This window comes from Schistocerca serialis, chromosome 4 (genome assembly GCF_023864345.2).
Source record: "Schistocerca serialis cubense isolate TAMUIC-IGC-003099 chromosome 4, iqSchSeri2.2, whole genome shotgun sequence".
NCBI lineage: Eukaryota > Metazoa > Arthropoda > Insecta > Orthoptera > Acrididae > Schistocerca > Schistocerca serialis.
Genome location: NC_064641.1, coordinates 467,619,881 through 467,640,258, shown reverse-complemented (window position 1 = coordinate 467,640,258; position 20,378 = coordinate 467,619,881). Strand labels below are relative to the sequence as shown.

General features: G+C 38.7%; 1 protein-coding gene and 1 non-coding gene across 3 annotated transcripts in view; one reads left to right on the top strand and one right to left on the bottom strand.

The window, feature by feature from the left end:
• The window catches only part of LOC126475111 (1-phosphatidylinositol 3-phosphate 5-kinase), a 372,610-nt gene that overhangs the window by 287,468 nt on the left and 64,764 nt on the right, over positions 1-20,378 (top strand). For both annotated transcript variants that reach the window (XM_050102696.1, XM_050102695.1), the window contains exons 20-22: positions 4,736-4,912; positions 17,069-17,248; positions 19,020-19,165. In XM_050102696.1, the coding sequence (XP_049958653.1) occupies positions 4,736-4,912; positions 17,069-17,248; positions 19,020-19,165 (503 nt within the window). The remainder of the gene's footprint in view (positions 1-4,735; positions 4,913-17,068; positions 17,249-19,019; positions 19,166-20,378) is intronic.
• On the bottom strand, positions 10,773-10,847 carry Trnas-uga (transfer RNA serine (anticodon UGA)). The gene has a single exon. It is a non-coding gene; the product is annotated as a tRNA-Ser (tRNA).

The window sequence follows — 20,378 nt, the reverse complement described above, 5'->3', positions numbered from 1 at the left end:
GTCTTTTTAGCCATTGCCATTTGTTACTTGGTGATCCCCCCACCACCTTGTGCTCATTGTCATCAACTTTTGACGGTTCACCATTTCCTGACCCAGTGCACTTTTTTTAACTGCTTACTTTCCAATATCTCTTTGTAGTCTGAGTTATCAGACATTTTAAAGAACAATGCTCAGGCTGTCAACCGCATTTTACTTTTTATCCATTCTAGCAAAATGGCAAAGGACATTTAATATTTGGTTCGGAATCTCTACTGTCTCTACTGTGTATTTGGTGGATGTTTCTCCAAGGGCAAGTCCTTGCTTTTAGCTCTCTTTCCTCCCATCAGTTGGGCTCATCCTATATTGTTTTAACTTCCTTTACTTATTGGCATTCCAAGGTTATGACATGGGTGCTTGTGACCTCAGTTGTTTTCGACCCCCCCCCCCCCCCCCTCCCAAAAAAAAGGAAGTGCTACACCCTGTTTTACTTATATATGGCTCATATAGTTAGATAGATGATCTGTGGGTACAATTCTACACATTTTTGAAGTCTACAAAGGTTATGAGTTTTTGTTTTGTATCTTCTTTTGTACATCAGTTATTAATTTTACAGTGATTATCTGTTCTGATCGTCTTCTCCAGGGTCTAAATCCTTGTTGTTAGCCCCCTAAAGTTGATCTTTACAGCGATTGTACAGAACTGTTGACAAGACTTTATATGTGCAGTCTAAGAGAGGAAAATCTCTATGTAGTTATTTGGTTTTCCTTTTTTGTGTAATCGATGTATTACAGTTGCAGTCCGATGTTCAAGTCATTCTTCATTGTTCCAGTTTTTTATTTGGTCTTCACATGAAGTATGTTGAATTTTAAATTAGATCATGGTTTCTGCAGATTTCCACCACTCCAAAGACCATTCTTGTTTGTTTTTCTTTGTGCTGACCATTTCCAAATAGCATTTCTCTTTTCTTTTTCTAACTGTGCATTGACATCTCAAATAAATATGTTAATATAATTATGACGATATTTATTGCCATCTAACACAAAAGCTGCAAACATCCAACCACATCTACTCTTGTGTTTTTTTTCCCCTTTATATGCTGTTTGTAACTTTTAAGTCAGTGTTGAAAGCCTAGGGGAGTGTACATTGAATTCTATTATGGATTCTATTATTTTGAGGTTGACTACGAATCCTGCTCTAATTATAATCTTAAAAAGTGTTGTATTGCAGAGCATGCTATCTTCACCAAGTCTTTATCATCAGAGGAAGAACTGTTCCATTGTGTTGTTTAAAATAATTTATGATTTTCAGGACAGTTTTTTCAGCTTATTACTACCGTAGTAATGTTAACGAAAATTGTGACTCTATTCCTTTTTTAATGTTGTTGTTGTTGTAGTTGTGGTCTTCAGTCATGAGACTGGTTTGATGCAGCTCTCCATACTACTCTATCCTGTGCAAGCTTCATCACCTCCCAGTACCTACTGCAACCTACATCCTTCTGAATCTGCTTAGTGTATTCATCTCTTGGTCTCCCTCTACGAGTTTTACCCTCCACGCTGCCCTCCAATACTAAATTGGTGATCCTTTGATGCCTCAGAACATGTCCTACCAACTGATCCCTTCTTCTAGTCAAGTTGTGCCACAAACTCCTCTTCTCACCAATCTTGTTCAATACCTCCTCATTAGTTACGTGATCTACCCATCTAATCTTCAGCATTCTTCTGTAGCACCACATTTCTAAAACTTCAATTTTCTTTTTGTCTAAACTATTTATCGTCCACGTTTCACTTCCATACATGGCTACACTCCAACAAATACTTTCAGAAAAGACTTCCTGACACTTAAATCTATACTCGATGTTAACAAATTTCTCTACTTCAGAAACACTTTCTTTGCCATTGCCAGTCTACATTTTATATCCTCTACTTCACCCATCATCAGTTATTTTACTCCCCAAATAACAAAACTCATTTACTACTTTAAGTGTCTCATTTCCTAATCTAATCCCCTCAGCATCACCCAATTTAATTTGACTACATTCCATTATCCTTGTTTTGCTTTTGATGATGTTCATCTTTTATCATCCTTTCAAGACACTGTCCATTCCATTCAATTGCTCTTCCAAGTCCTTTGCTGTCTCTGACAGAATTACAATGTCATTGGTGAACCCCAAAGTTTTTATTTCTTCTCCATGGATTTTAATACCTGCTCTGAATTTTTCTTTTGTTTCCTTTACTGCTAGCTCAATATACAGTTTGAATAACATCAGGGAGAGGCTACAACCCTGTCTCCTTCCTTCCCAACCACTGCTTCCCTTTCATGTCCCTCGATTCTTGTAACTGCCATCTGGTTTGTGTACAAATTGTAAATAGCCTTTCGCTCCCTGTATTTTACCCCTGCCACCTTCAGAATTTGAAAGATATTATTCCAGTCAACATTGTCAAAAGCCTTCTCTAAGTCTACAAATGCTAGAAACATAGGTTTGCCTTTCCTTAATCTATCTTCTAAGATAAGCCATAGGGTCAGTATTGCCTCACATGTTCCAATATTTCTAAGGAATCAAAACTAATCTTCCCTGAGGTTGGCTTCTACCAGTTTTTCCATTCGTCTGTAAAGAATTCGCGTAGTATTTTGCAGCCGTGACTTATTAAACCCCCCCATGAACCATGGACCCTGCCGTTGGTGGGGAGGCTTGACGCCTCAGCGATACAGATAGCCGTACCGTAGGTGCGACCACAATGGAGGGGTATCTGTTGAGAGGCCAGACAAACGTGTGGTTCCTGAAGAGGGGCAGCAGCCTTTTCAGTAGTTGCAGGGGCAACAGTGTGGATGATTGACTGATCTGGCCTCGTAACACTAACCAAAATGGCCTTGCTGTGCTGGTACTGCGAATGGCTGAAAGCAAGGGGAAACTACAGCTGTAATTTCTCCTGAGGGCATGCAGCTTTACTGTATGGTTAAACGATGATGGCGTCCTCTTTGGTAAAATATTCCGGAGGTAAAATAGTCCACATTCGGATCTCCGGGTGGGGACTACTCAAGAGAACGTTGTTATCAGGAGAAAGAAAATTGGCATTCTATGGATCAGAGCATGGTATGTCAGATCCCTTAATTGGGCAGGTAGGTTAGAAAATTTAAAAAGGGAAATGGATAGGTTAAAGTTAGATATAGTGAGAACTGGTGAAGTTCGGTGGCAGGAGGAACAAGACTTTTGGTCAGGTGAATACAGGGTTATAAATACAAAATCAAATAGGGGTAATGCAGGAGTAGGTTTAATAATGAATAAAAAAAATAGGAGTGCAGGTAAGCTACTGCAAACAGCATAGTGAATGCATTATTGTGGCCAAGATAGATACGAAGCCCACGCCTACTATAGTAGTACAAGTTTATATGCCAACTAACTCTACAGATAATGAAGAAATTGATGAAATTTATGATGAGACAAAAGAAATTATTCAGATAGTGAAGAGAGACAAAAATGTAATAATCATGGCTGTCTGGAATTCGGTAGTAGGAAAAGGGAGAGAAGGAAACATAGTAGGTGAATATGGATTTGGGGTAAGAAATGAAAGAGGAAGCTGCCTGGTAGAATTTTGCACAGAGCATAACTTAACCATAGCTAACACTTGGTTTAAGAATCATGAAAGAAGGTTGTATACGTGAAAGATGCCTGGAGACACTGGAAGGTTTCAGATAGATTATATAATGGTAAGTCAGAGATTTAGGAACCAGATTTTAAATTGTAAGACATTTCCAGGGGCAGATGTGGACTCTGACAACAATCTATTGGTTATGAACTGTAGATTAAAACTGAAGACACTGCAAAAAAGGTGGGAGATGGGACCTGGATAAACTGACTAAACCAGAGGTTATACGGAGTTTCAAGGAGAGCATAAGGGAACAAATGACAGGAATTGGGGAAAGAAATACAGTAGAAGAAGAATGGGTAGTGAAGGCAGCAGAGGATCAAGTAGGTAAAAAGACGAGGGCTAGTAGAAATCCGTGGGTAACAGAAGAAATTTTGAATTTAATTGATGAAAGGGGAAATATAAAAATGCAGTAAATGAAGCAGGCAAAAAGGAGTACAAACGTCTCAAAAATGAGATCGACAGGAAGTGCAAAATGGCTAAGCAGGCATGGCTAGAGGACAAATGTATGGATGTAGAGGCTTATCTCACTAGGGGTAAGATAGACACTGCCTCCAGGAAAATTAAAGAGACCTTTGGAGAAAAGAGAACTACTGCTACGAATATCAATTGTTCAGATGGAAAACCAGTTCTAAAAACAAAGAAGGGAAGGCAAAAAAGGTAGAAGGAGTATATAGAGGCTCTATTCAAGGGCGATGTACTTGAGGACAATATTATGGAAATGGAAGACGATGTAGATGAAGATGAAATGGGAGATATTATACTGTGTGAAGAGTTTGACAGAGCACTGAAAGACCTGAGTAAAAACAAGGCCCCAGGAGTAGGCAACATTCCATTAAAACTACTGACAGCCCTGGTAGAGCCAGCCCTGACAAAACTCTACCATCTGGTGAGCAAGATGTATGAGACAGGTGAAATACCCTCAGACTTCAAGAAGAATATAATAATTCCAATCCCAATGAAAGCAGGTGTTGACAGATGTGAAAATTACCGAACTATCAGTTTAATAAGTTATGGCTGCAAAATATTAATGCGAATTCTTTTGTAATGTATCCTTCTTATTTATGTAAAAAAACAAGATTACACTTTACTGATGTGTTGTTTTGATTCAGATGTCCATCAACTGATGTGGCACATTGACGATTGTGTCGTGCAGCTGAAACGACACATTTGGGATGTTGTAACAGCCTGGAATGCGCGTCTTACTGAACTTCTAGCTGCTACAAGACGTCAACGGAAGAGTGGAGGCATCAGTTCAAGTAGTCTTTCTCTTGACATTGAAGAGGCAAGTGTTAACCTTCTTATTAAACTGATATTGTTGTTATCATTTTAGCTGTAAGTTAGTTCTAGTCGATTTTGCTGTTTTATAGCCACAGTCCAGTTCTAAAATTTTTGTCTAACATTTCTGTGAATGACTTCTTGACAACAAGGACTTAGAACTTGCCGTATTTTGGTTTGCATGCTGTCAGGAATTGGAAGAATCATCAAGAGAGACAACATCAAGTGTGTTTTTTGTTCACCAGCAAAATTGAGGAATTTGTTGTGTTCAGTCAAAGACAATCTTGTCCTTAGGAGATGTGGTGTATACAAGATCCCATGCCATGGGGAAATCTTATATTGAGCAAACCTTGCAAGATCGTTGCATTGGACACCATTGTCAAACACACGTGGGGCAACCTCATAAATAAGTGGTAGTGGAGTATTCCCTGGACACAGTGCATTGCATATTTTATGAGAAGACTAAAGTTTTCTCTTCAGCGTCATCTTTCTGGAATTGTGTTCTTAAGGAGGCCATACATACCGCTTTTCAGTTAAGCACTGTCTGGAATCCAGCACTAGCTGCCATTAAATTAAAACAGATGAAATAAAAACTTCTGGGTTATAATTCGACACAGCAGACTGCTGTGATTTAATTCAGCTTTTAACCACAGGAACATCTGGCAACTCAGTCTCTGCCCACAGTCCACATGTGGAGGCCTTTCTGTGGCTCTGTCAGGGGACACTATGAGTGCTGCTTTCCTCCAACTGCGAGCATCTTCCCATGCACGCAAATTACCTGCTCCTGGCCTGATAAAATTTGATTCTGCCACACGATTATCATTACTTGCGTCTTGTAGCAGTGGCAACAGCATCTCCCATCACCTGAAGTCGAACAGTTGTATCAATGAAATATTGTGGGATTTGCACAATAAGATCTGGCAGCAAACCCGAGAAGAGCATTTGCAAGACTTAGAACTAGCTGCATCGAGACCTCATAATTTGGAATGAGCTATAGAAGAAGAGGGATGATATATCACGATGTAAAGGAATAAAAAAGGCTGAGATAAAGACAAAAGTATAACACTAATGGATAGAGAACTAGTATACACACTGAACAGTGGGAAAGCAAGATACACTACAGTTATTATTTGTAAACTATAAAATATAATGACATTGTCCTGTAGAACATCACACTGCCACATCTTAAGGTAAACTTTACTATATGCCACTTGTTCATGATATAGGACAGATGTTACCACAGTATGTCCATGTCAAGTTGGAGGCAGCCAGTGAGTGGTAGCTTATGAACAGCTGTTCTACAGCACATTTGCACATTTTATGTTCTAATATTGTTTAAGATTTCATCTGAAATATGAATATTGGTTGTGATGACAAAATTATACTAATTACTCATGTTATACAGATGGCTTTGTCTTCTATTCTGCCTTTTTTTCCAGGCACTTCTTTTATTCATATAAATGTCACTTTTGCATTGTGTGGAAGTACTGTTAATGATTTCATCTCAAAAACTGAACCTACATTGTAGTGACAGACTGATCTGTAGTTTAAACTAAGGTGTAGCATAGATTTGAAGGTGAAAGTTTGGTTTTGACTTGGAAAATCCAGTGAATGTGAATACCAAGTCTAGATTTTGGTGACAAACTGATACTTAGCACAGCTTATGTCTAGGTTAGTTAGGAAAGTGACAAGTTGGTTGAGAGTTGCCAAAGTCAGTGAATGTGAATCTGTAAATGTAGATTGTGGTGATAAACTTATCTGTAGCACAGTGTGAGGTGTAGCTTAGGTTGAATGGTGATGTTTTGTTGTGAGTTGAGTTGGCAAAGCCGACATGTGTGAAAGTGAAGTATCAGAGGTGGCGACAAACTGATTTATAGTGTAACCAGAGGGTCATGTTAACCTGGAAGCAGACACTTTCATTTTCCGGTATTTTCTGTTTGTTTGTGTCCAGAGTCCTGCAGCATATGTGTCACAATAAAAATATTTATTACATGTTTGTGTGTATTTGCCGCTACAAAAGATGTGTTTTTCTCTGAACATTCAGTTTTGTTGCACTGTAACACTTAGTACATTAATGTCGATGTGGTGGTGCAACAACCACTTCTCATTGACGACACCCTGTGCTACTCAGAGAGCAGCTTCACAGTAAAGCCACCAGAGGGCAGCTGCTCCAGGCAGTCCAGGACGTTCGTCAGTGTGCACATCGTAGAAGATGCACATATGTGGAACTATCTTTTTCTACCAATGCTGCAAGGGCAGCCACTCAAAAAATTGTAACTCTATGCCATGGCCTGTTTACTTTGAAGCAGTGGATCTCAAAGCCATAATCTTTCCAGTGTGCAACCAAAGATCACCACTGACATCATTCATGACTTCACAGCTCTGGCAATTGCCTGACCACTTAGATCTGTGATGGCATTCTGATCGGCTCCCTGGAGAGTCACATATAACAGGTGTAGGTGAAATAAAGTTAATTGTTGTATGTTTTTACCAGCCATTCAATTCTACTGTGGCAGTTCCAGAGTCATTCAAAGAAAGTGTAGAGTCAATAGCGTGTAAATACCCAGATCAGGCAATACTAGTTGGAGGCGACTTTAACCTACTGAGTATAGACTAGAATGTCATTGAGTTCATTGTGGAGGGCACAGACAGACAGTCATGTGAAATACTTTTGAACAAATTTTCTGAAAACTGTCTTGAGTAGTTAGCTTGGCAGCCCACACACTGTGGAAATATCTTAGACCTTGTAGCTACAAATAGGCCGGACCTTATCAATGATGTCAGTGTAGTTATGGGTATTAGCGATCATGATGTCACTATAGCAACTATGATTACGAAAGTTAATAAATCAGACAAGAAGAGTAGGAGAGCATTTCTGCTTGAGAAAGCAGATAAGCACTTATTAGTGTCTCACTTAGTGAACTGGCATCATTTAGTTCCAGTAAGATGGCTGTAGAGGAATTATGAGCAAACTTTAAACAGATTGTAAATTGTGGTCTGGAGAGTCATGTGCCTATTAAGTGGATAAAGATTGAAAAGACCCACTATGGTTTATAAACAAGATTCAGAGGCTGCTAAGGAAGCAGAGGCTGTTGCACTCTTGGTTCAAAAGGGAATGCACAAATGATGACAACCGAAGGTTAGTAGAGATTTGTGCGTCTGTGGAAAGATCTATGTTTGAAACATACAACTACTACCACTATCACACCTTAGCAAAAGATCTGGCAGTGAACCATTCAGTCTGGTGTGGCAGTTGAAGATAGCAAAACAAAAACCGAAGTTGTAAATTTCATGTTCAAGAAATCATTCACATTTGAGAATCGTACAAACATACGATCATTTGACCATCAGACAAACTCCCGTGTGGAAACAAAATAGAAAGCATCCCTGGTGTAGAGAAACAACTGAAAGATTTGACTGTAAATAAATCACCAGGTCCATATGGAATCCCAGTTCGATTTTACAAAGAACACTCTACGGCATTGTCCCCTTACCTAGTTTGCATTTATCGTGTATCTCTCACCCAGCACGAAGTCCCAGGCAATGGAAAAAAGCGCAGGTGACTCCGGTATAAGAAGGGTAAATGGACCCACAAAATTACAGACCAATATCCCTAACTTCTGTTTGCTGCAGAATTCTTCAACATATTCTCAGTTCGAATATAATAAACTTTCTTCATACTGAGAAGCTTATGTTCATGAATCAGCATGGTTGTAGAAAGCATCACTTGTGTGAAACTCAGCTTGCCCTTTTCACTGTTTCACATGATATAGTGTGAACTATGGATGAAGGGCAACAGGCAGATTCCATATTTCTAAATTTCCAGAAAGCATTTGACACGGTGCCTTGTTGCAGGCTCTTAATGAAAATATGAGTATATGGAATAAGTTCAAAGATATGAGTGGCTCGAAGACTTTTTATTTCATAGAACCCAGTATGTTGTCCTCAATGGTGAGTGTTCATCAGAGATGAGGGTATCACCAGGAGTGCCCCAGGGAAGTGCAATAGGACCACTGTTGTTCTCTATATACATAAACGATTTAGCGGACAGAGTAGGCAGCAATATGCGGTTGTTTGCTGATGATGCTGTGGTGTATGGTAAGGTGTCAAAGTTGAACGACTGTAGGAAGATACAAGATGACATACACATTTCCATTTGGTGTATTAAATGGCAAGTAGCCCTAAATGTGGAAAAATGTAAGTTAATGCAAATGAGGAGAAGGGTCAAACCTTTAATGTTCGCATGCAGTAGTACTAGTGTCCTGCTCGACACAGTCAAATCATTTAAATATATGGGCATAACATTGAAAAATGATATGATATGGAACAAGTATATGAGAACTGTGATAGGGAAGGTGTATGATTGACTTCGGTTTATTGGAAGAATTGTAGGAAAGTGGTTCACCTGTAAAGGAGATAGCATATAGGACACTGGTGTGGGCCATTCTTGAGTACTGCTTGAGTGTTTGGGATCTATACCAGCTCAGATTAAAGAAAGACATTGAAGCAATTCAGAGGTGGGCTGCTAGATTTATTACTGGTAGGTTCGAACAACGTGTAAGTGTTACGGAGATACTTCGGGAACTCAGATGGGAATCCCTGGAGGGAAGGTGACATTCTTTTCGAGAAACACTACTGAGAAAATTTGGAGAACTGACATTTGAAGCTGATTGTTGAATGAGTCTACTGCCACTGCACGTAAGGACCACGAAGATAAGATACGAGAAATTAGGGCTCATGTGGAGGCATATAGACAGTCGTTTTTCCCTCACTCTATTTGTGAGTGGAACAGGAAAGGAAATGACTAATAATGGTACAGGGTACCATTCACCATACCGTGGCTTGCAGAGTATCTATGTAGATATAGATGTAGATGTAGAGTGGTAATTGGTGACTATTCCATACTTTTTCCAGGCTGTAGAAATTCTGTTTTGGACTTCAAAATATTTTTTTACTTGCTCAGCAGGAGTTAATTTCATATTCAAAAGGGACTAATACAGCTGAGTTTCATAGCAACATTTACAAGTTACTTTTCAAAAGCGTGCTTTTTTGGTTAAGTTTAAGTCAAGAAGAAACCTTATGGTGTGTAATTCATTACTACACTTCTCCAGTGAATGTAAGCCATGTTTCTGTTGTAATAAAATTAATTTATGTACATGAGAATGTGTCGGTTGTCAGACAGTGATTAAATATGTTAAGTGCTACCTTATTCTCCATGTTGGTTATCTCTGGTGTATCGGAGGTAGCAGTTACTGTTTTGTTAAATAACTTAATATTACTCCCGTGATGAAGACAAAAACATTGTTACATTATGGCTATACATATCAAATGTTCCACCATCAAATTTTTCCATGACCGCTCAAAACAGATTTTACCAACATACACTATGAGGTTTGGGCATAAACAGCTCATTGTAAAGTTGTACAAAATCTTGTGCTACCTTTGATACAGATGCATCTTGTGGAACAATTAGTATTTAAGTATATACTACCAAATGAAACACATGAAAGTATGAAGCAATTATTACATTGCACTTATATCAAGGAGACACAAGATCAGACGTCATCCTACCCCATGCTGCTTTTGGTTGTCTGCAGTTTCCTGTAATCATTGCAGATGGGTTTCTTTTAGTGTAATGTTCATTTCCAGAGCTATAAGAAACAGTTGTATTAAGATATGCATGATATGTAAAAGACATGAGAATTTACATTCAAATCAGTACAGCTTTCATCAAGGGCATTTTTGCACGACAGTTCATACAATAAGTGCATATATTGTTTACTTTAATTCACGTGTGATAATTCCAGAATGAGATTTTCACTCTGCAGCAGAGTGTGCACTGATATGAAACTTCCTGGCAGATTAAAACTGTGTGCCGGACTGAGACTCGAACTCAGGACCTTTGCCTTTCACAGGCAAGTGCTCTACCAACTGAGCTACCCAGGCACAACTCACAAGTTCGAGTCTCGGACCGGCACACAGTTTTAATCTGCCAGGATGTCAAATGTGATGAATTTGTGATTAAATGACTTGTAGCATCCGCCTGCAATCTCATTGTGTATATCCAGTATAAAGTAATGCATAATGTGCTTTGTTTGTGAAATGATGATACATGGGTGAAATTCATTTCATTATGTTACTTTAATTCAGCTTAAAGTAAGTGTTCCATCAGGGACAATATGGAATGTTATGTTTCAGTGGTGTTTGCGTATCAGAAGAAAGATAATATCCAGTTTTTATTCAAAATCATGTTAGGGTGAAGTGGGGTAAGTGTAACCATGGGGTTAGTGTAACCACGGCTTATGGTGCCTTAAAGAAGCTGTATTTTTACCTCTGACCTATCACACATATTAATTTACTCCTTTCTTTGTTATATTTAACCATAAGTTGTTGAATCTGACATAAATTGGTAATTAATTTTTGGACTTGAATTGACGTCTGCATTTTCAGTCTGTGAGTGAGTGACATGCTCAGAATTTGGTGGTCTGTCATTTTTGCAGTTTTAAAGATAACTGCACATTTTTTTGGTTACAAACTAACTTTTGCATGAAAATTTCTAATGTGAGATTCATTTTACTCTACTGATAAAGCTCTTGATATGCCAGGCATGGTTACACTTGCCTCAACTTTTTCCCATGTGGGGCAAGTGTAACCAACGGGCTGGGGCAAGTGTAACCAGGGGGGTTACCGGAACAGATTTATTTATTTAAGCCATAACCTTGTTTTTGCTATCACACTAGATCAACTAAACTGACCTTCCTGTACATATGGATACCAGAATACCTGAATGTGCTGGATTTGTAGGCCTACTAAGTTTGTGTGAGATATACACTCCTGGAAATGGAGAAAAGAACACATTGACACCGGTGTGTCAGACCCACCATACTTGCTCCGGACACTGCGAGAGGGCTGTACAAGCAATGATCACACGCACGGCACAGCGGACACACCAGGAACCGCGGTGTTGGCCGTCGAATGGCGCTAGCTGTGCAGCATTTGTGCACCGCCGCCGTCGGTGTCAGCCAGTTTGCCATGGCATACGGAGCTCCATCGCAGTCTTTAACACTGGTAGCATGCCGCGACAGCATGGACGTGAACCGTATGTGCAGTTGACGGACTTTGAGCGAGGGCGTATAGTGGGCATGCGGGAGGCCGGGTGGACGTACCGCCGAATTGCTCAACACGTGGGGCGTGAGGTCTCCACAGTACATCGATGTTGTCGCCAGTGGTCGGCGGAAGGTGCACGTGCCCGTCGACCTGGGACCGGACCGCAGCGACGCACGGATGCACGCCAAGACCGTAGGATCCTACGCAGTGCCGTAGGGGACCGCACCGCCACTTCCCAGCAAATTAGGGACACTGTTGCTCCTGGGGTATCGGCGAGGACCATTCGCAACCATCTCCATGAAGCTACGGTCCCGCACACCGTTAGGCCGTCTTCCGCTCATGCCCCAACATCGTGCAGCCCGCCTCCAGTGGTGTCGCGACAGGCGTCAATGGAGGGACGAATGGAGACGTGTCGTCTTCAGCGATGAGAGTCGCTTCTGCCTTGGTGCCAATGATGGTCAAATGCGTGTTTGGCGCCGTGCAGGTGAGCGCCACAATCAGGACTGCATACGACCGAGGCACACAGGGCCAACACCCAGCATCATGGTGTGGGGAGCGATCTCCTACACTGGCCGTACACCACTGGTGATCGTCGAGGGGACACTGAATAGTGCGCGGAACATCCAAACCGTCATCGAACCCATCGTTCTACCATTCCTCGACCGGCAAGGGAACTTGCTGTTCCAACAGGACAATGCACGTCCGCATGTATCCCGTGCCACCCAACGTGTTCTAGAAGGTATAAGTCAACTACCCTGGCCAGCAAGATCTCCGGATCTGTTCCCCATTGAGCATGTTTGGGACTGGATGAAGCGTCGTCTCACGCGGTCTGCACGTCCAGCACGAACGCTGGTCCAACTGAGGCGCCAGGTGGAAATGGCATGGCAAGCCGTTCCACAGGACTACATCCAGCATCTCTACGATCATCTCCATGGGAGAATAGCAGCCTGCATTGCTGCGAAAGGTGGATATACACTGTACTAGTGCCGACATTGTGCATGCTCTGTTGCCCGTGTCTATGTGCCTGTGGTTCTGTCAGTGTGATCATGTGATGTATCTGACCCCAGGAATGTGTCAATAAAGTTTCCCCTTCCTGGGACAATGAATTCACGGTGTTCTTATTTCAATTTCCAGGAGTGAATTTTATTTTTTATTTAAGTCTACTATATTTTTAAACAACGTTTCCTTTTATAAAATATGACACAGTCCGACAGTGTAGTCCCATTGGTAAAACAAAGAAGAAAAGGATTGCACCAGGAGCTGAAGTTACCACTTTTCAAGATGCCATCTATAAAGAAAAAGATTTCAGAGGAAACAAGAATAATAAGGAGAAAGCAAAACGAATAAGCATTATCGACATAAAAAATGGTGTGGTAATGAAAAGTAAATCTTCCAAACAAAGTGCTGTTACTTTATCCGAAATGGCATTTTGGAATGTTGTGGAAAAAAATCCCTGATTGATCTTGTGGGTAACAAGAAAAAAAGACGAAGTTGAATCAACAAGTGAAGAAAGTGAAACTGAAGGAGGCCTATCTTTAATAAATGGTGATGAAGAAAATGGGACCATAATAACACTGGCCAATCTCAGGAAAGAAATGATAAACTGTGAAGAAGAAAAAGAGGCAAACTTTTTTGAAGCCAAAGATAAAATTACAGTTGGAAACTATGTTCTGGTAGCGGGTTGCAACAAAATGTAAGAAAGTTCATTTTATTGGCCAAGTTACCAAAATTAGTGATTTAGGAGATCCAGAAGTGATTTTCCTCAGATGCAAAAATAAGATAAAGCGTGGCACCACATTCTACTCGCCTGATAGAAGAGATGAGACGTAAGTTCCATCCTCTGATGTCATTTCAGTGCTGCCTGAGCCTACTTTGAGTCACAGGGGAGACCTGACATTTGGTGTTACATTTGATTCATACAACATTCAGTGACTAAATAATAGTTAGGGCCTAAGTGTGAATATAATAAGTTGAATTAGGGCAGTTTAGCGTTAAACACAAATTGCCAACAACTTTAGTTCAATTACCATGAAAAATAATAAAAAATGAACTTATAAAGTGAATTTTTCTTTTCTCTTGATACTAAATATTTTATTATTTTTGTTAAATTGCCTACTAAAGAAAAAATATTACTTTTGTAGAATTTAAACTAATAAATTACTGACCTAAAACAAAAATAAATCATCTATGAAGCATTCTGTTTCAGTGTTTTATGGTTTAGGCTAACACTTATTTTTTAGTTTAGCTAACATTTTCTGTGTATTTCATAATATACAAAGAGGCGTGTGCAAAAAAGTTCATATCTTGAGTAAAATTTAAGATATTCTAATGATTTAAAAATCCTCAAATTCAGTAAAAATTGGGTATTCAGGTCACTTACCCCAAGTCTCTTTTAAAATGCTGTGTATGGGTACAACGGTGCAGGGTTACACTTGCCTCGAACCATGGGGCAAGTGTAACCTCACAACACAAAATTTTGAAAACAATTAATTGACCATATAATTTCTTTTTTCAAAAACAAAATGTAGATTGTTTAAAAGACAATAAGTCAAACTTTAAGCATGAGAAGTTTCAAAATCATATCTTCAATAACAAGTTGGCAATTTGGTGTCAAAGTTGAACTATGCCAAAACGTGGTTACACTTACCCCACTTCACCCCAATTAAGTTTAAAGGATGACATAGTCAGCAGTTAATAAATATTCACACGAGATTTCATGTTTCAGACTTCATCCAGTTATGTACCGTAAAAATGGGTTAAATTTGGTCACTTTTTAAGGTTTTTCATGAATTTTAATGTGAAGATGAAAACTAAATGTTGTAATTGAATTAGAGACCATTTACCTCATAGTGATGTGAAAACATAACTGTTTGCTGTATAAAATTTTTAGCTGTGGTGAAAGTTTCCAAGGAAATGGGGTACTCTGGTCAGCAATAAAATATTATGAAAAGATGAAGTTACATCCACCTGCATTACCATTGGCCACTTAAAATGAACATTATAAGATCACAATAACTTTCTCTAACTGGCTTGGACTAAATGTTGTATTAGGAAATTAAATACACAAATAATTTTATTATTCAGTGAATTGAAAAGTAAGCTGAAACATCATCATAGCCTATAGGTTAAATACAGTTCTTTTTATTGGAAGACATTCTTGAAAAGATATGTCATGAAATTTAAGAGTTTCAGAATATAAATTTCTAATTAAAAATAATGATAAGAAAATTAGCAGACCTCCACAGAAAGGATGCAAGAACACTGGGTGTTTCCTGTATGAATTTCTTTCGTTTTGTCCTGTAGAAGGTGTAGAGTATATTTTGGAGGCCTGGTGTAATGATATTTTCCTTTTCAAAATCTCTTCTAATGCATTTTGTAAATCAATCTGGTTGCAACTACAATATGCATACCCTCCTACTTTTCATAGGTACTTTCGGCTTGGCCAGCGTTACTCTGAAAATTCACATTGCTGATTTAAAACTAACTTAGCCAAACACTACTTGTTGTTTATGTACATTTTGTGTGCGTGTGTGTGTGTTAATATATACTTGCACAGCAGTTCTTTTACGGTGGTAATGGCTTACAAAATTCGGTTTCAGCTATGCAGACGTTTGTTTTCATACTTCAGCACAGTGTTATTTCATGCTGACTGGAAATCCAAAATCACTGTACAGCAGTTTTTGTGCGCAAATCAAGTGAAATAATGAGGATGTCAGAGACGTCTGTCCACTACACATTACTGCTTTCAAAATAATTATACCCTGAATTCAACTGATGGCAGCACAAAAAAAATAAATAAATAAATAAATTGATGGCCTACTGCTACTGACTGAAATTACCCCAGGTGGCCAAAGTAAGCACATTTTATGGTACACTAAGCAAAGTTGCATGAATTACTAAGTGTGCAGAATGATACTGAAGTCATCAAGACCAAAACACAGTTTGGATGATTCTTCAGCAATATAAATATATTTTTGTGAAATAATTTAAGATATTGTTTCTCAAGGTTTATTGTGATAATTCAAAACTGTTGCTATTGTAGAGACCCTGGTTGAGATACAGTTTTACTGAAGATAGACCTCTATATCTGCATACCATATTGTAAACAATGTGTAGGACATATGAATCATCAGACAATTTCTTCAGTTTTTTGTATAAAAACAGACTCAGTGGTGACTCGGAAACATATGTTATTGTGGCAGCAGTTAATACTTTCAGTTGCCTCAAATTGGTTTTTCTTTTCCAGACTGTGTCAGCAAGTGTTCAGCCATAAAAGCAATGCAAAAATTTGTGTGTGTGTGTGTGTGAGAGAGAGAGAGAGAGAGAGAGAGAGAGAGAGAGAGAGAGAGAGAGAGAGAGAGAGAGAGAGAGTTCATGTGCACGTGCACATGCCACGTACTTGAAGAGAAGCTATAATAAATACATAATTTTAAAATGTACGAGGTTTTTTTTAGAAGTAAAAATGTCAGTAACTCAAATGTTAATTTGATGTCCATTATACATTACTGTACATGCACCTACTGGCCAGCATGTACACAACCATGAACTATTACCTCCCTTTCATGTGAGAACTGACTCATTCATCATCTTATCAGGAGACATGATTAATCCCATTTCTAGCACTGTTCAACTTGACATTTTTCCCACATATAAAGCTCTTTGAGAGAGGAAAGTATATTCAGTAGAAGCATAACTTTAAATTTGTAGTCTCTTATGTGCCCATGCAGACATAAACACACGTAACTTCTGAATTAGACTGAAATTAAATATTTGGCACTTGGTTTTTGTCTGTGTTATGTGGTATGCTCTTTTTAAAACAGGGCAAAGATGGATTCCATGTGCAATGGAAATCAGTTAAAAAACGATTATACTTTAATTGTGTCAAATAATAAAAAAAGTTACTTGTAATAATAGATTGTGGTTTATTCCCCTTTGCATAATATCGGTTTTCAAAGGGACTGTATTAAGATCTGTGAATGTAACGCATTGTTGTCATTTGGAATGTCAGTTTGTTATTTACTGTGATGTGGTGTACACATTGCATTGTTTGTTACAGGCAGTGCCACAGGATATTAATGATACAGAGACATGTGAAGGATCCACCAGTCCTTGCTCAGAAGGCCAAGAAGTTGAATGTCTCTCGTCTCCAAGTATGCAAGGGGGCTCTGATATTATTGATGAAGATCTGGCTGAAGATAACTACAATTTGCCTCCAGATACAGTTGTTGGAACAGTGGAAGGTAATTTTGATACAAAATACTTGTCAGAATTTGTTGCAATAAATAATGTTGGAGCAGGATTTGATTTTGCGGCAAGCAGATAACTCTCTTTCGAGAACAAGTTTATCTCTTGTGATGTTTTATATTTACCAAATTTTGAAGATTATAATGGTTTTATTCCATGAGGTGGTGGGTTTGGCAATTATTCTTATTAGTGGCAGATAACTTGTAAAAAATTAATTTACAATTTTTTTTATATTGCTACCACATAAACTGCTGCACTAAATATTTTACAACTGCATTACATTTTGCTCAACTTAGCTAAATACCAAGTCTCATTACTTTTATATTAACCTTCTCCTATCAAAAGGAAAACAATTAACAATAAATTATTGTTAAAAATACAGCATCTGTGGCTCATCATGCAGCTTGTCCTCTCATTATCTATGACCTGCTCAGCAGACGCAACAGCGACCAGTCTATGCTTCACGGCAAACAAACCCCAATTGACTGTGATGCTCGCTGAGTCTCACAAAATAAAATGAAATAAAGTGTAAAACAAGAACCAGAACCTTTTGATAGAAAAAATAAAGGTGTTACATACCAGTCCAGTAAAAAAAGAACTTCCTCGTAAAGAATCAGCATGGGCCAAGGACAAGCCACTCATGAGAAACACAGATGGTTGCTTGGAAATATCACATATGAACATGTAGATTCCCCTTCCTAGGTATCCAAAATAGCATTAAACACTTTACCACAGTCTGAGCAGACAACACAACTAGAATCTGCTTGTATATACATACTCTCAGGTCATCCATGTGATGCATGGTGGGGGAGAGGTGTAGGGAATGCCTTGTGATGACATATTAGTACCTTGTAAAGGTACACCAGTCTGGTGTGACAGTAGAAGACAGCAAAAGGAAAGCTAAAGTTTTAAATTTCACGTTTAAGAAACCATTTGTTTAGGAGCATCTTACAGATGTACCGTAGTTTGACTGCAGCACAAACTCCCGTATGGAGCACGTACACAGGCATTCCTTGGCATTGAAAATCAGCTACCATAGTTGAAGACAAATAAACCATCAGATACAAAAGGAATCCAAATTCAGTTTTACAGGGAGCACTCTTTGGCACTGGCCCCATTTTCAGGTTGCATTTATTGTGAATTTCTCGATCTGTGGAATGTCTTAAGTGAATGGAAAAAAGTGCAGGTGACCACTGTATATAAGAAGAGTAAAAGAACAGACCCCAAAATTACAGACTAATGTCCTTATTGTTGGTTTGTTGAAGAATTATTGAGCATATTCTAAGTTTGAATATTACAGAATGTCCAAAACTGTCCAAATTTGTTACTTTTGAATACATTGTGGTAGCGAACAGTGAGCAATGTGTTACAAATATTTACTATCAAAAACAGTCTTGATCACAATTTATTTATTACGGTGACTGGTTTCGACCACTATTGTGGTCATCTTCAGACCAATGAGTAAGAACCTCCTTCTGGTGGCAAATCACTACTCAAATTGTGTGATTGCCATCAGAAGGAGATTCTTACTCATTATATATACCATTCACAGTAATTATTGAGAAAAGTGAAAGTATTTTGTTTATAGTAAATCTTCATATGCTGCAGATGTAAGTCTTTTGTGTAATGGATATTAATGAAACTGTTTTATAAGTACAGCTTTGAATGTGATTTTTTCCTTAGCACTTGAATGTGATTTTTTCCTTAGCACACAATTTAGAAATTTTGTGCCTGTAATCATTATAATCATTTTTCATCTCATTTCAGTGTTAGAAGGATCATCTCCAAAAGTCCAAATAAAAATGCATTCTGAATCACTTGAAGACAGTCACGATGGAAAATCATCACAGAAGAGTGTTAAAACTATATTGTCACAACTATTGCCTTCTGCCACATCTTCAGCTCCTATACAGGTTTGCATATAATGTAGTATGTAATTTCTTTTCATCTTCTTTTTATTTGCAATATAGAATCCAAAATAATATTTCAGAAACTGTATGATGACCGTCATTTCAATTATTTCTTCTTTAGCTGAACAGAGTTCAGCAACATGATCCTACTATGCAAATATCCAGTATCTAAAATGCTTTCGAAGCTGTTTCATCCTGAATTCATCTTCTAATGACAAAATCCGTATTCCTTATGAAACATATAAACATTTGAATTATATACAGTGTGTTTCAGGACCTCACTGAAAAACATTGAACAGTGAAGTCACCCATATAAGATCATTTTTTATCAGGGTACATACAGTCTTTAATGCATCCTTAACATTATAGCAATGAATAACTACAGTTGCACAAAAATTACCATTTATTATTATTAGGCATGCCCTGACAGTAAATATCGCGAATGGTTCAAAAATATACCATGTGCCTCAATGCGTGCAGCACACCGTTGCCCATACTACTCTGGAGAGCATGTCAACATTTTGTCAGATGTGGTGGAATTGATCAGTGATTCAGGCTATCAACTCAATTCAAGTTGGAAGTGGAATAATGTAAACCATACTCTTGATATGAAAATTTTGTGAGGCTTCTGGATGAGTCCTTCCTGGGAACTACCAGAATACACATACACCTGGATGACTACATTGTCCTAACCAATGACACTGTAGTGGCACTACAATCAACATGCAGTAATCAAGATACGTCAAATCAGGCAAATGTGCTGGAAAAACAACATGCCCTCCACGTCGTATCCAGTGTTCCCAAACATTGACAGTTAGTTGCACTCTTGCATCAACATTGAAGTGTGCTGGGACTCCATCGTGCTGGAAACAGAGGCCTCTGCACACAGCAAGCAGTAGACTGTCCAGCGGGTCTGGAAATGTGCTCTGCAGGAATTGCAAGCGAGCTGTTCCCGTTAATGTAGGTAACAGTTTTATAGGTCCTAGTAGAAGATTATCCACAATTCCCATCCACATGTTTATGGAGAATCTTCATTGGCACAATCTAACAGCAACCACATGCAGGTTTTCATAGTGTCAGATGTGGCTTTTTCTGCTGTTGAAATACCCATCTTTTGTAAAGGAGGCCATATCTGTAGATAAAACAGCTGTATGGAAGGAAACATCATTCACACTTTTGTGTACAAATCGCTGCACAAACTGCATAAGATGTTGGT